The following is a 15,846-nucleotide window of genomic DNA, read 5'->3' as shown; positions in this document are numbered from 1 at the left end:
ACGCGGCGCCTACCGTGCGCGGAGCGGCCGGGCCGCCTTCCCCCGGAGCCGAGGCCGCTCGGGCGAGGGCCGCCCCGACCGGCCGCCCCGCGGGCCGCTCGGAGCGAACCGGCCGCGAGCGGCCCGGCGTCCGTCGAGGCGGCCGGTGGGTCGGGCCCGCCCCCTGAAGTCGCCGTGGCGAGCTTCGTTCCGGGCGTCACGGCCATGCGGGCTTGGCTCCCGAACTTCTACTGAAGTGATCGGACCCGGGGCGGGGGGCGGCTCTTCGCTCTCTAAGGGGTGAGGGCTCCGGGCTGGTTGCGGGCTTAAATGCGGAGAGAAAGCAGATGGATAAAATGGGAACTTCCCAGTTCGGGCAGGAGCGGGGGCCCCCGGGCGGGGAGGGGGCGGGTTTCCCACGTGTGCTTCGGCGCACGTTCTCTTGCTGCGCGTTCTCCATCGAGAGCTATTATCCGGATCAGATCTGCTTCTCTGCATCACGTGCCCCCGGAGGTTAGGCCGTCGCGGCAAATTCAGAAACGGACGGTTAGCGCGTCACGGACGTGAAACGGGCTTCGTTTGGTGTGGCTGGTTTTTTGCTGTCTGTTTTTTTTCCCCATTTCTTCCCTCACCCCTACGTGCTCCTTCCTCCCACCCCAGAACGTTCTTTTGAAACTTAATTGTGGTGCAGATGAATGAATCTTTTTTTTTTTTTTTTTAAAAAAAAAAAAAAAAACGTATCACGTATGTTTCGGAGGTGCCGAGACAAATCAGTCGACGGACCCTTTCCTTGTCCACAGGCGGTCAGTCTGACCAAGGCTACGGCTCTAAGGATGAACTCGTACGGGAGGACGGAGACGGCCTCCGCGGCCCCGAAGCGCGAGTGGAGAGAGTCTCGGCCTCCGAAACCGAATCCCAGATGGAAGGTCGAGTATTGCCGTTTGCCGGATTTAAACGTGAAGCCCCACACCCGACGGGGACCCTTCGCGAGCGGATTCGAGGGATTGCCGCCTCCCCGGCCCCTAAGGAATCGAGAAGGGGAAGGCGTCCGTATCTCCCGTAGACTCCGAGGTCCTCCCGTGGGGCTGCCAGCCCCTCGGGGGCGGGTGTCGCTCGACCGGGTCTCTCATATCGCGCTTCCCCGAGCGTCCAGTCCGGTGGAAGCGCTCAGTAGGTGCCGCCGATCGATGGCGAAACGTAAGGAGCGTGCCGACGGGGTCCCATCGACGGCCCGTCCGGCCTTAGACCTCCGTCCGCCTCGGTAGCGACCGGATAGTCGGAGAAGCCCCGTGAGGCGGCTGCCCTTTCGGACGTCGATTCTGACGGCCGGAGACGTTTGGCCTGACCCGGGGAGCTTGCCCTCTCTCGGCGTCCCGGACCTCCGCCTCAGAAACCCTTAAGAGAGCCGCCAGTCTATCCGAACCCCTCTCGAATCTGCCGCTCTCATCTGCCCCTACCGATATCCCGGGCTGGCGGATTCCGTCTGGCCCGCTCCTTGCGGGGAGAAGAAACGGTTTTCGGTTTTGGGGGGCGTTTTGGGGGTCCGTTACGAACCCGCCACCTGCCTAGGCCGTCAGCCCCGCGCGGGACACGGCCCGCGTCCGACCCGCCCGTCCCGTGGCCGCCCCAGTGCTCGGAACGTGATAAGGGCTTAGGCGCCGTCATCGACGTTAACGAAGAGCCCCGGTGGGTGATCCACGCCTCCCGGTATTGTAAAATGCAGTGAATCTCGATTCTCTGTCCTCCCCGTCCACCCGGGTGATGATTTTCGCACCTCGGTCCCGTCCCCCCTCGCCCCCGTCTCTTGCCAGACGGCGGGATCGTGGCTCTTCCGGCCTCTCGGTCTTCCCGTTCCTTTGGAGCGCCTCGGCTGCCCCTCTCCGCGCCTCCTCCGGCTCTGACGTGGCCCTCGGGCACGGTGGCCGGGACTGCCCGGAATATGGCCAGTGAAGGGGGTACGCGGTCTTTAAACGGTGACAGAACGGAAAAGACACACGCAAGACTCCTCTCGTTCAGCGGCGGCATCTCGTCGGTCCCTCTGGCCGCTGCCCGTTGCCGACGGGAGCGAGGGTTTACTCGGCAAACGGTGACGAGCGGCGCGGCCCGGCGGAAAGAGCCCGGGCGTCAGAGGTCGGGGGTTCTAATCCCGGCTCCGCCGCTTCGCGGCCGCGTGACTTGGGACGAGTCGCTTGACCTCTCTGTCTCTCGCGTTGCCCCGTCTGTAAGACGGGGATGCAGACCGCGAGCCCCCCGCGGGGCGACCCGACGGCCTCGTGGCTACCCCGGCGCTTAGGACGTGGTAAGCGCTCGACGGATGCCACCGTTCTCCCCGGCCTCCGGTCCGTGGGCCCGCCGTTGGGCAGGGACCGAATCGTACTCTCCGAGCGCTCGGTACAGCGCTCCGCGCGGGGTCGAACGGATGCCCGAACGAGTGACCGCTGGGCGCCGGGGTGGATCCGAGCGAATCGGGTTGGCCGAGGTCCCCGTCCCCCACGGGGCTCACGGATAATCGCCGTTTTCCAGATGAGGTAACCGAGGCACGGAGAGGTGAAGCGACCGGCCCGAGGTCGGACAGCCGAAGGGCGGCCGAGCCGGGATGGGCGCTCGCGGCCTTCTGACGCCCGGGCCCCGCCCGCCACGCCGGGCCGCTTCCCCGGCTCGCCCGTATCTGCGTCACACGCCGCTCCCCGGGTCACCTTCCTCTCCTACCGTGCCTCGCGCGGAGCCAGCGGGACTCGGTCTCGGACGCCGTCCGTCGCCGAGATATCAGGCTTGGAGACGCGCTCGCCTCGGAGGGTCGCCCGAAGGCCGGGGGGGCGGCGGGGGGGGGGGGGGGGGGGGCGCGCGCGCCGCCGGCCTGGGGGCCGCCGGCGTCTCCCGTCCTTCCGCAGGAGCGGTCGGTGATGCCGGTTTCTCTCTTCAGAGACCTGCGAGGTCACCGATCTTGCGGAGAAACAGAATCGACCCGGCGCGGAGCTTCTCGATCCCGCCGACCCGCCCCCCTTGGGGAGCAGTATCGTCAGAGTTCCGTCCGGGATCTTCGACGGTAGGAAGAACAGTTCCGGTAAGTCGCGGCGCATCTGGCCCGGCCCGGGGCATTTCGGGGAGCGCGGAGGTGCTCGGTCCTCGGCCCCGCATTTAACCGGCGGGGCCGAACGGTCCGGTCGGCCCACGGGACCGGTAGACGGAGCGAGGGCCGGAGATGTTGAACCGGATGGGGGGCCCGGCTGAAGGTTGCCGGTGGGAGAAGGGAATCGTTCCGGGCCCCCCCCCCCCCCGAGCGTCGGTCGGCCGCCGAGTACGGGAAGCCCGTCGAACCGGGCCAGCGCCGGGGAGCCCCAGTCCTTGACCCCCCCCCCCCCCCCCCCCCGACGCCGGTCCCGATATTTAGCGGTGACGGTAACGTTGGCATTCGCTGAGCGCTTACCGCGTGCCGAGCACTGTTCGATACGGGGCAATCAGGTTGTCCCACGTGAGGCTCCCGGTCTTAATCCCCATTTTACAGACGAGGTGACCGAGGCACCGGGAAGTGAAGTGACTCGCCCAGAGCCACCCAGCCGACGGGTGGCGGAGCCGGGATTAGAACCCGCGCGACCTCTGGCTCCTAAGCCCGCCCTCTTTCCACCGAGCCGTGCTGCTTCTCGTGCATCGGTCCGTCGGTCGGGCGGTGGCGTTTTTGCGCGGGGGACTGTGCCGACGAGCTCTCGGGCGACGACGTGCCCCCTTTCGCTCACCTCTTCCAGCTTCCTAGCGTTCCCCGCGTCTAATGGCTCGCGCGGCGATTGCCCGGACGGTTTCGTTCAGTCGCACCGAGCCTGTTGCAGTGCGGCTAGATGTGCCCGGAAGCTCGGTGACCCTCGCCAGCCGCGTTAGCCCGAGCTGGGGGTCTGGGCGGGCGAGGCGAGGGGACTCGCCGAGATTGGAAATGGGGGTGGGGTTTTTGTCTCGTGGTGTCCTGAGGGGGGAGGATCGAGTTCTCCTCCCGCAGCGGGAGATGTTCCTCTCGGGTGGCGTAACTCCCGGGGGGTTGGCAGCTACGCGGCGTTCTGCCCGGAAGCGGGGGTCAAAGTGGGGTTATTTCTTCGCCTGCCTGTACCCCCAGGTGTTTACCCGAGACGTCGGAGAGGGGCCGCGAGGTATCCGAGGCAGGTTTAGCTCGCTCTCTCTGTGTCCCGTCCCCCCCCCCCCCCCCGCCCCGTAGACAGAGACGGAGGTACCCGGGGAACGAAAAGGTACACGGCCCCCCTCGGTCGCCGTCTCGCCGTCACGTCCTCCTCCGCGGGGCATCTGGGATCTTATCCCGGCTCTCTCACGGGCCCGCCTGCGTGACCTTGCCGGCGTCGACACACGCGACCGCCACGGAGCCTGATCTTTCGTGGTTTTAAGGGTCTCTTTACTCAAATTAAAAGCCCCGACCTCCTTGGAAGAGGTGGAAAATTCTCCCCGGTACTTTGAAATCCCGGTCTCGGGACGCGCGATTAACGATCGCCGTACGGTCTAGCCAAATTAAGAACGAAAGCCGATCGCCACGTTGACCTAGGTAGACGTCTCGGAAGGGGATCTTCCTTTCGGTCCCGGGTAATCCGAGAGCTAAATACGGCTCCCGTAGTGAGCGTTTTCGCTTTACGCCCCCCCCCCCCCCCCCCCCCCCCCCCCCCGACGTACGCGAGGGATCTCTGGGTTTCACTGTCGTCGCTTGAATACGGGCTAGTTCCTTAGAGGGCGGTCGGTCGATCCCCCACTCTTCTACTGGGGTAGCTAATGAGATACTTCTCCTTACCCCAGAGTTGGCTCCGTAACTTCTCTCCGGATCTTTAAGTCCCCGCTCTTCCCCCAAAAGCTTCCGTTGAAGCCTCGTGGCCTCCCTCGTCTCCCCCGACCCCGAAGCGCTTGTGGACCTCTCTTTTCAACGATAGATTAGAATCTATTCACTCCTGCCAATGCGCGTCTTCCCCCGTTACGGGCCGGGAACGTCCCCGTTAATTCCGTTGCATTCTCCCGAGCGTTCGGTTCGGTGCTCTGCCCCGGGTAAGCGCTCGATCAGTACCGCCGATCGATCGTGTTTTCGGGCACAGGCGGGGGAGTGAGGTGTTTGGGACCTCCCCTCCGCAGACCGTCAGGCGGACCGTGTGGAGGATACCGAGAAGAGAGCGGGCGGGGAGCCCTCGGGCTCGGATTCGGCGGCCGTTTCGGTTCCCGCTGCCGTATTTTGGTCTTAGGTCTCGCCGTGTTCGGTGTGGCATCCGGTATCTGGTCTCAGAGACGGGACGTTGGAAACGAATCTTTCTCACTGGTTCCCGGCCGGGAAGACAGACGCACCGCTTTCTTAGTATGACGCTCCCTTGGGGTCATTTAATCCTATCTGAGCAGCCAATGAAAGAGACCAGTCCTGGCGGGCTGTCGGTTTCATCGCCTTACTCGGTGACAGAAATTGATTTCCCTCCAGAAGAGTCTGGGAGCGAAAGAATAAAAAAACGGAAGGAGTCGTCGGTTCCCAAGGCGCAAGCCAGAGAGGCCTTCTAAATCTGTCTCTTACGCGGGATCCTCCGTCCACTGCGCGCGCACAAGCAGACGCTACGTTAAACGGATTCCGCTCGCTCGTCCGTGCCTTCGGCCGCGTTTATCGAGCGCTTAACCGCGTGCGGAGCTTGGGAGGTACGACTGAGCAGTAAAGGGAGACGATCCCCGTCCGCAGCGGGCTGCCGGCCCGTAAGGGGGGAGACGGACATCGGAACGAGTAAACGTGTAGTTGGGAAGACGGTCCGGTTGGACGGAGTCCCCGTCTCACCCGGGGCTCGCGGTCTAAGGGGGAGGGAGACGAGGGGCTGAATCCTCATTTGGGATCGCGCTGGCTTTGCCCGCCGCCCGCCCCCCGCCTCCCCGCCTGCTCCTTTTGGGGCGAAGCCACGACCCCGTCGCGTCCGGCCCACGTCCCCCGGAGCCGGCGGGTTGACGGCGTCGCTCCCGCGGCGGCCCGTCTCCGGCAGCGGCCACGGTCGGGCTGCCTATCCCGCCGTGGGGTCGGCCGCCCTCCCGCCGCAAAGCCGCGGGGCCGCCGTGGCTCCCAGACGGGCCAGGGGCCCTTCTCGTCCACGCTGGACCTGGGGGCCGAGGGGGGAGGGTTCGTCCGGCCGGCCGTTCACCCGTACTTGGCGGGCACCTACCGGGTGCGGAGCGCTGTCCCGAGCACTCGGGAGAGTACGCGACCACAGTAAGCAGCGACTTCGCCCGCCCGCCCTCGGCTCCGGGGACGGTGGTTGGGAAGGGGGCCGCCGCCCCAGTCCCGAGGTGGCTCCCTGCAGACTTCGGAGCTGCTCTCTGCCCCGAGAGAGAGAGAGAGAGAGAGAGAGAGAACCAACCGCCATCCTCTACTGTTGGTTGGGAGCTCAGCCCGGGCTCCCCTGCGCCGTCGTCAGAGCATTAGGCTCGTGGTCTGCCGGGCCAGGGCCCCCCGGGCCTCCGGTCAGCCTCGGTAGGCGGTTTCCAATAAAGATCCGGACGTCCCACCTGGGACCTTCCTGGATCTCAGGCCCGCGTTCGAGAAGGGAAACCCGAGTCAAAGACGGGAGAAAAATGGTAACGTTGCCGCGCCTTTTCCATTTCAGGCAGCGCACCCGGTCCGCTGTTCTCGGCTCAGGAGTCCAGCGAAGAGGCAGCGTTCGCCGACGATAGCGGTCCCAAGGCTGCCGGCGAAAAGGGACAAAAACGGCAGAAGCATTTCTCGGAGAGAAGCTGTAGCTTTAGCTCCGAAAGCCGAGCGGGGATGCTGCTGAAAAAGGGTAGCCTGGACTTGAATTGCAGCGAAATGGCGATGATGATGGGCGCGGACGCCAAGATCCTCACCGCGGCCCTGTCCTCCACGAAGCCCCCCGCCCTCCACAGCCGCAGGACCCAGGGTCTCGACGGCCCAGGCTGCCAGCCGGGTCCCGCCGGGCCTCACGCGACGGAAGGTGCTCGGGAAGCCGAGTACCGGGCGTCGCCGGTGTTGGAGATGCTCGAGGAAGGGCAAGAGCACGCAGAGGCGGCGGCCGCCGACGGCGCGGCCGGGACGGCGGAAGCAGAGGACGCGCAGAGCGCGCCTCGGGCCGCAGGTCAGGCCGGGCGCCCGCGAGCCGACTCCAGAGACTCGGGCGACAAGAGAAATAGCCCGTATAGCGTGGCCCGACCCGTCGAGAGGGAAGACGTCGAAACCGGGCTGGACCCTCTGTCCCTGCTCGCCGGAGGCGCGGAGGACAGAGGCCCGGAGCCCGAAGAGAAGACGCTGTCTCCCGTTGTGGCACGGAACCTGGCGGATGAGATCGAGAGCTATATGAATCTGAAAAGCCCCCTGGGTAGCAAGTCTTCCAGCATGGAACTGCACAAGCAGGAGAACAGAGAGTCCGCAGCCTCCGGCGCCCCGGTTCATCCTTCGGAGAGGCGATCCAGCCTCCCCCTGGATCACGGTCCCCCAGACCGGGAGGAGGACGACCGCTTCGAGAGCCCGTCTCTGGCGTCCGGATCGAAAGCTCTCGCCGGGCCCCCCAAGCAGCCGACCCCCGGGCGCCCCCACAAAGAGCGCTCGACGTCTCTGACGGCGCTCGTGCGGTCCACCCAGCACGGATCGCTGGGCTCCGTGGTGACGTCTCTGTCGGGCCTGAAGTTGGATAATATACTGTCTGGACCCAAGATGGACGTTCTGAAGTCGGGGATGAAGCAAGCGGCTACGGTAGCCAGTAAGGTGTGGGGCGCCGTGGCCTCTGCCTATAACTACTCGGACGACGAGGTAAGCCCGGGCTTTCGCGTCCCGAAAGCGATCGACGCTCCCGAGACCCTAGCCCGTGTCCCCTCTGCGTCCGTGACCTTCCTGAGCTTCCTCGTCAAGCCGGGTGAGGCTGACCGGTCCTTAAAGGCGTGGAGCCTTCCTCTGGGTTCGGGATTCGGGCTTTTTTTTGCCTTTCGTAAAAGACCAACGGTGAGATCTCTGGAGCCCGGAAAAAGCCGCCTGTGCCCGCACGGGTGCGGCGGTGGGTTTTCACGCTGCCGAGCAGCCGGCGGGAGAGAGGCGCTCCGAAATCGGTCTGGATTTTGGAGGTTTCGTAGGACGGAGGGCGAAACGGAAGGAGCGGTCAGGCGGGTGAGCGGGACCAAGTCCAGGCGTCTTAGGTGGGCTTCAGTCTGACCTCATCCGTGAGTTCCGGGGAAGAGGGTCAGTCTTTCTCTTGAGGTGACTTTTATCCCGGCCCCCGGGGGAGGAGCCCGCGGGCGGCGGGCGGAAAAAGGTACGGTTCCGCCTTGAGGCGACGCCAGTCCCGGTGCGCGGCGTAACGCGGTCGCGCCCGAGCGCAGGACTCGAAACGTCCGAAACCGTATGGGGTAGGACCGCGGCCCTCTTGGCGTTCTACTCTTTATGCCTGACTTGCGGCGCCGCCTTCGGAAAGAGCGGGGGGGACTCCTGGCTGCGGGCGAGGCAGGAATTCCACCGCGTTTCCACTTACTCGTTACTCGAGGAGGGCTTCGTGGGGGGGGGGGGGGGGGGGCGGAAGTTCCAGTCTTCGACTGAGGGGAGGCGGGTCGGTGAGCGAATTGGAAAACGGAGGCCGATCCAGGGAAACACAGGATGACTTGGCCCCGGGGGTACGGAGAGGGAGCTCGCCCGGGTAGAGGTGGTGCATCCGGGGCAGGGATATATGGCGGGGGGCGGTGGGGGTGGGGGGGGAGGGCGTTGAAGCCTGGGAAAGACTGAGAAGTGGCAAAATGATAATCCCGAGGGTCGTCCGGATTTAGAGAGCCAAAGCATCCGGAGGAATAAAGAGTACGACCAAGGAGACAAAGCGTAGGCTTCTTTCGGGACGCCCACCGGAGACCGAGGCCCCCCCCCCCCCCCAGGAGAGAGGTCGGAGACGCGCAGAGCCTTACGGGGAGGAAGTGGAAGCACAGGGGCTGATGGCGGGTACAAAGAGTCGTAGAAGGAGGAGGAGGAGTAAAGGAGTGACAGTCTCGGGGGGGAGGGGCGGGGGTTCCCTGGAGATTTCGGCTCGCGGAGGGGGAAGGCTCCAGACCGGCCCGAGTGACCGCCGTCCTCGGAGGTGTTCGTCGAGTGCTTACCCCGGGCAGGGCGCCGTACGGCCCCGCAGAGCTGGCGGCCACGGACCCCGCCCCCAAGGAGCTTAGGGTCTAGAGACCGGCGGCGGATCTGACGGGTGGAGGTCGGAGTCACGGCAAGAGAGGCATCCGTCCGGAAATCCTGACGTGCGTGACTCTGTTTAACTTGAAGGAAGAAACCGGTAAAGATTACAGCTTCCCCACCGGGTTTGAAGACCACGTTCTGGGAGATCGTCCGCTCTCAAGAGGAAGTATCCAAGGATTGGCCGCCAGCGAACTCACACAGAGCAACACCAGCCTTGGCAGCAGCGGCAGCAGCGGAGATGCCAGCAAACTGCACTTCCCCACGGGTACGGAGAAGGACTCCAAAAGGAGTGCTGTTTCTCCCCCCCCCCCCCCGGTAAATCGGAACTGGTTTTATTTTCCCGTGAGGGGCCCTTGCTCCAAGATTACAGCCTCTGTTCCAGCGGGACCCGAGCCCCACGATTACTTAGACGGTCCGCCGATTCTTTTTACCCGAGGCGTAGATGCTTTGGACTGGCCTCCCGAAGCCCGAACGCGGTTTCGAATCGCTCGCGGTGAGGTGTCCGCCGTCCGTGGCCCGCCGGGCCCAACTCGAGGTCTGATGCAGCACCCCGGGGGCCGTTTTAAAGACGGCGTCTAGCGAACCGATAAGGCGTGGGACCGCAGTGTCCAGACGAGCGTTACTCTCGTTTTCGGTTCTCACCATTTCTTCTCCTCAGGTGAAGTCCCGTTGCCAAGAGGCATGAAGAGCCCGGAGTTTGAGAAGTTAGACCACGGTTCTTCTCAAAACACCAGCATGTCCAGCATATACCAGAATTGTGCAATGGAGGTAAAATTCCGCCGTGTGGGCGGTCGGGTGACCGAGGCCGGGATGTCGGTATCGTTCTCGTTTAAGCCACGGGAAACGGAAAGCAAACAAAACGAGTAGACGGTTGGAGTAGAGTTTTAAGAGAATGGGAATTGTAGAGAAGCGTTTCTGAAAGGGCACGCCGGCTCTTTCTCCCGGACTCCCCGTGTCCCGAAGAGCCGGCCAGCTGGACCCGGGGAGCCTCGTTAACAGACCAGCGGGTACGCTAAACTGAGCCCCGTCTCTTCTCGCCGCGGCCGCTCTCGCCCGAGCGAACGCTTCGGGCTTACCCGAGGCGAGGGCCCCGGACCTCCTGGGAACCCGCCTGAAGAAACCCGAGCCCGAGTAAACTGGAAGCGCCCGGAACAGCGGGGCGGCGGGGGCGCCGGGGTCGACGTGCCCGTTGCGTCGATTCGAAAGTGGGGTCCGCGGGCATCGAGGAGCTGAGAAGCACGGGCTCGCCGGTCGGAGGGACCTGGCTTCTAACCCTCACTCTGGCCGCTTGTCTGCTGCCTGACCCCGGGCGAGTCACTCCGCTTCTCGGTGCCTCAGGGACCTCGTCTGCGAAACGGGGATGCGGACCTGGAGTCCCGTGTGGGGCAGCCTGGCCCAGTGGATGGGGCGGGGGCCTTGGGAGTCGGAAGGACCCGGGTCCTAATCCCGGCTCCCTCACGTGTCCGCTGCGTGACCTTGGGCCAGACACCTCTCTGTGCCGCGTATGCCTAAGGTGTAAAACGGGGATCCAGACCGGGACAGGGACAGTGAGCGCCTAACACGTACCATGTTTCATTTATTGAATTTATTTATTGAATTTATTTATTTATTTATTTATTTATTTTTAAAAAAAAAAAGGTGAATTCGGCCCACCGAATTCCTCTGTATTCTCGTTTCCGTAGTTTAGAATAAATTCTGAGATGCTCGTGAGCGGATCGCTCCTTTCCACCCCAGACGAGATTAACAGCTATTAATTGTCAATTGTTTTTTCTAGCTTTTGTGGTAGGTAGTAAGCCCTGCTCCTCACACAGGGCTCGCAAACTAGGCTTCTTCAACAGGAGTCGTTTCCAGTCACGCTGCGTGAATTTAATCAGTACCATCCAGCGTGATGGGCATTTTTTGTGAGGGTTGGCTTTTTGGGGGGGGGGGGGTATTTATTAAGCGCTTACTCTGTGCCAAGCACCGTTTGAAGCACTGGGGTAGGTAGAAGGTTGTCCCGCCTGGGGCTCCCGGTCTTACTCCCCATTTTCCGGATGAGGTGACCGAGGCGCAGAGACGTGAAGTGACTCGCCCGGAGTCTCCCGGCTGCCAAGGGGCAGAGCCGCCGGGGTTAGAATGGGTCTTGAGAGTTTTGAGAACGGGATGGAGTATCTGTGGCATTCGTTCATTCGGTCGTATTTCTGGAGCGCGTACGGCGCGCGGGGCACCCTGCTGAGCGCTTGGGAAGTACAGTTCAGCAGCAGGTGTCGTGCGGCTGCTGCTCGGTGTGGGGCGCAGAAGCGAGCCGAAAATTTGATCTCGAACATTGGACCGGCTCCCGGGGTTCTCCGGCCGCCGCAGACGGAGGCGGGGCGTCCTGGGCCGGACGCGACAGCGTAAGGCGGCGCCGGCAGAGGAGGATACCCACCCGAGGAGAGGAGCCTTTGCAGATACCGTGTCGCGCACTGTCAGCGGACGCGTCCTGTGATTCTTTCCTTCACTTGTCGCCCGAGAAATGAGGCGGGGCAGGAGTCGCCGTGCTGCATTTTTCTGTTTCCAGCCTTCGTTTTTTGTAGCTGTCGATGGGGATGTAGAAGCTGGCACCTGACCTCTGACGCACCGCTAGGTTCCTTTCCCGTACTGAAGATCTAGAGACTGCGTATTGGAGTTCCAGACCTCAGTACTCCCCGTGGAATGATGCCGGCGAAATGGAAAGGAAGGTGGTTCGTCGAGACGGCAGAGGCGCTTCAGGTGTTTGCCTTGTCGTTCTAGGTCTTGATGTCAAGCTGTTCTCAGTGTCGATCCTGCGGCGCTCTGGTTTACGACGAGGAGATCATGGCCGGATGGGCCGCCGACGATTCCAACCTGAACACGACGTGTCCGTTCTGTAAAAGCACCTTCTTACCTCTTCTCAACGTAGAGTTTAAAGACTTCCGCGGATCTGCGAGGTCAGTATTCGAAACCGGGCCTGGAAATCGGGGGTGCGTACTCGTGACGCGGACGTCTTCCTCTTGGGAGTGTCCCGGGGGGGAGGTGGACCTTCCGTTCGTTCAGTAGTGTTTACCGAGCGCTTACGACGTGCAGAGCACTGTACTAAGCGCTTGGAACGTACAAACGGGCAACGGACAGTGACGGTCCCGGCCCGTTGACGGGCGTACGGTCTGATCGGGGCAGACGTACAGACGAAAACCATAGCGATAAATAGAACCGAGGGGATGGACATCTCATTAAAACGTTTCAATTCCGGCTTTTCCTTTGCCCTGCCATTCGCCCACCAAAATCCCCAATCTCCCCCCCCGCCGGTTCGAGGGAGACGGATTTTAAAGCGGTCTCCTGATTCCTGCCCGCTCTCGGTTTGCCAGGGCGTCAAGGAAGGAGGTCGATCGGTCAGTCGTGTTCATTGAGCGCTTACTGTGTGCCGAGCACCGTACTGTGCCCTTGGGGGGGGGTGCGGTGTGACAGGGCCGTTCCCCGCCCCCAGCGAGCTTACAGTCTAGAGTTCACCCGCCCGGTAGAGGTCTGCCAGACGGCCGACGACCTCGTTCGGATTTTCAGCTTCCGCCGGCTTCAGCAGGACTCTTAGCGGGTTTCTGACAGGTAGCGAAACTGCCGAGAGCGAGGGTCGATTCGTCTCCCTCTCGCTCCCCGATGGTATCGACGCCTGCCCGCCTGTTCGGTTTCGTGGCCCGTCTCCCCCGGCTAGACCGGGAGCCCGTCGCGGGGTAGGGATCGCCTCCCTCCGGTGCCGAACCGTACCGCCCCCCCCCCCCCCCCCCCCAGGCTGCTCGATGCGGCGTCCCGCACACGGCGCGCGCTCGGTAAATACGGTGGAACGAACGAATGAATCCAAGGTGCCGTTTCGTTTGGGGTAGGAGGGCGGAAAGGGGCAGGAATTGCGGGGGGACGAAGACGGGCTTCCCGGAGCCGAGGGTTTAGAGGGCCACCGTTCGGGGTCTCTCCCGCCCCAACGGGAAAAGACCTCAGGCGTCGTCGGGGATCGGGGATGAGCCGACGGGGAGGCGGGAGCCGATCGACCGTACTTGCCGAGCGCTTACCGGGGACGGAGCCCGCTGTACCGAGCCCGTGGAAGACTACGGTGTAGAAGAGTCCGTGGGCGGGTTCCCCGCCCGCGAGGAGCTTGAAGTCCAGAGGAGGCCGCGGGGAGGCCGAGCGCTAGCACGGCGCTCTGCGGACGGCGGCCGCTCAACGGATACGATCGAATGAACGGATGGGGCCGATCACCCCCGTCGCCCCGCTGGCGACGGCACCCCTGCCTCCGGTAGAGGTGTCGGTGAGCAGTTAAGAGGCCAAGGACGCGTGCGCTTCGGCGGGCTTTCGAATCGCTCCAGCTGCCTGCCAGTTCTTAATGCCGAGCTAAGTGAAGATAGAGACTTTTTAGCTGCCCAGATGGCTGGACTCGTCCGGCTTGGTAAAGACCTGGGGACCGAACACAGACCGTCTCGGGGGCGGAGGGGGGGGCGAGAAAAAAAAGGGAAGTCCAGGGAGACTCGGGTATTGGCGGAAAATACCGCCGAAAGGCCCGAGAGCCCTTCCCTCAGAACCCGAATCCCCGGGGAAAAGGCCCCAAACTCTCTGCCCCGAGCGGACGTTCGGGCTAGGGTACCCGTGTTCACCGGGACCCAACCCTCCGCACCGGGCGAAGACACAAGGTCTTAGAGAAGCGGCGCGGCTCAGTGGAAAGAGCACGGGCTTTGGAGTCAGAGGTCATGGGTTCAAATCCCGGCTCGGCCATTTGTCAGCTGTGTGACTGCGGGCGTGTCACTTCACTTCTCGGGGCCTCGGTGACCTCGTCTGTAAAATGGGGATGAAGACCGTGAGCCCCACGCGGGACGACCCGACGACCCCGTGTCTACCCCGGCGCTTAGAACGGCGCTCGGCACGTAGTAGGCGCTTAGCAGATACCACCGTCATAATTATTATTATTATTATTATTCGTATTATCGACGCCCGTACTCATCAGAACCACACGGGGTAAACTGGCTTTCGGTTCCGGTTGGCCCCGTGGGGAAGTGCGGGGACCGAATGCAGTTTCGCGAAGGGGCTGGCGATTTCCTGGGAGCGTGGCCGTCTCAGGGCCCGGTGCTGCTTTCGTTCATCTCCCGACCGTGACGGAACTCCCGGTGGGAAAGAGCCGCTTCTCTCTCGACCGCGGCGCGGGTCTACCTGGGGCAGACGACTCCCGGTTCTCGGCCGAGATGCGGGGTGAACTACGGCTGGTGTTTACTGAGCGCTTACTGAGTGCGGAGCACCGTGCTAAGCTTTGGGGAGAGCACGACAGAAGCAGAACGTGTGTGTTCGCCAACGGGGGGCCGGGGGCCGGGGGCCGGGGGCCGGGGGGGGGGGGGGGGGGCCGCTTACGTTGGTTCTAATGGGGGAGACAGGCCTACAAAATCCTGTAGAAATTTTGGTAGGTAGTAAGGCAGATGCGCCAGGATGAAATAGCGGAATAATTAAAAGTACGCCCGAAACGTATCTCCCAGGGCGGTAGGTTGAAGCGATCTGGGGCGACGGGAGTCAGCGGGGGGCAACTCTGGGGGGGAGGTGGGCTTCGAGGACGGGGCGGGCCGGTGGATCTGGGGGCCGGGGAGGAGGTTTTGGGTCAGGGGAATGATGTGAGCTAAGGGGTCGGAGGAGGGAGAGTGGAGAATCGGGTGCAGTTGGAAGGGGTGAGATTGGAAAGCGCAAAGATTGGGAACTGGGGAGTCACCGGGGCAGAGGGCCCTTAAAAACGTGGACGGCTTTTTTGAATTTTCACGAGGGACCGGAGCTTGGGGGCAGATCCGGAGGTGGCGGATTGGAAACGTTCACCTCTAGTATTCTGGCAGAGCAGAGGTGCGCAAACTGGATCCGGGCTTCACGATCCGGGGCCCCGACCCACCGCGCGTCCTGTTTCGCACGGCGGTTCCTTCACGTGAGGAAACGTTAAACCGCCCGAGCAAGTAAAGTTTGCCTCCGGACGGACGAGACCCCTACGGTTGGTTTATTTTGCCCCGCGAAACCCCGGTGAGCTGAAATCCGTTTTCCCCCTTTGTGGGAAATGGAGGCACGTCGACTCAAGTTTTCACCTCGCCCCCAGTCTAATAGCGTTCCGGGCAGTGGCCCGGATGCCCTCATTCTAAGAAACGGGTAGGATTTCATCGAAGCCGTGTTCTCTGGGCCAGTGGAAAGGGCGGCGCTCCAGGAGTCGGAAGACCTGGGTGCTAGCGCCCCGTGGCCGGCGAGGGCGAAGGTTTCTGCCAGAAGAAGCACCTGGGGCACTCTGCGAGGTGGAGTTGGCCGTCACGGGGTGGAGACGACACGCTGGGGAAAGTCCAGGGAAAACGTGGACGAGGCAGACGGGCAGCTAGATGGATAGAGACCGTCCCAGCGACGCCGGAAGGACCCTCGGCGAGGTTTACGGGTCACGACGGGAGACGGGCCGGTCCGGGGGAGATAGATCCACGGGGTCGCCGCGGGTGGGAAACGGCGGCCCCTCGGGCCCGCGGCACCGGCCGGCCGGCGGCCCGGCGCCCTCGCTTCGCGTAGCCCCGTGATCGGGAGGCGGTCGCCTCGCTAGCCAGGGGAGTCTGCCCCGTCGATGGCCGCCGCCCGTAAACAGCAGAGCGGGGCCTTCGCCTGCGCTTGGCCGAGCGCCGTATTCCCCTGCCCTCTTACTCCCCGACTGCCCCAGCGGTGCCCCAGCGCGACCGTGACTCGGCCCC

The 15,846-nt window shown here is 63.5% G+C and overlaps 1 protein-coding gene across 1 annotated transcript in view; it reads left to right on the top strand.

Annotated features, from left to right (window-relative positions):
* Positions 1-715: 715 nt before the first annotated feature.
* Positions 716-15,846, top strand: part of DENND4C (DENN domain containing 4C) — a gene marked incomplete at its 5' end in the record, with an annotated part of 30,566 nt that continues 15,435 nt past the window's right edge. Inside the window, 6 exons of the mRNA XM_029053645.2 lie at positions 716-905; positions 2,903-3,043; positions 6,585-7,741; positions 9,233-9,410; positions 9,804-9,913; positions 11,897-12,072. Coding sequence (XP_028909478.2) covers positions 716-905; positions 2,903-3,043; positions 6,585-7,741; positions 9,233-9,410; positions 9,804-9,913; positions 11,897-12,072 — 1,952 coding nt within the window. The remainder of the gene's footprint in view (positions 906-2,902; positions 3,044-6,584; positions 7,742-9,232; positions 9,411-9,803; positions 9,914-11,896; positions 12,073-15,846) is intronic.

The sequence above is a fragment of the Ornithorhynchus anatinus genome, chromosome X3 (genome assembly GCF_004115215.2).
Source record: "Ornithorhynchus anatinus isolate Pmale09 chromosome X3, mOrnAna1.pri.v4, whole genome shotgun sequence".
NCBI classification, from domain to species: domain Eukaryota; kingdom Metazoa; phylum Chordata; class Mammalia; order Monotremata; family Ornithorhynchidae; genus Ornithorhynchus; species Ornithorhynchus anatinus.
The sequence above is the reverse complement of the archived record's forward strand: the minus strand, read 5'-3'. Positions and strand labels throughout refer to the sequence as shown.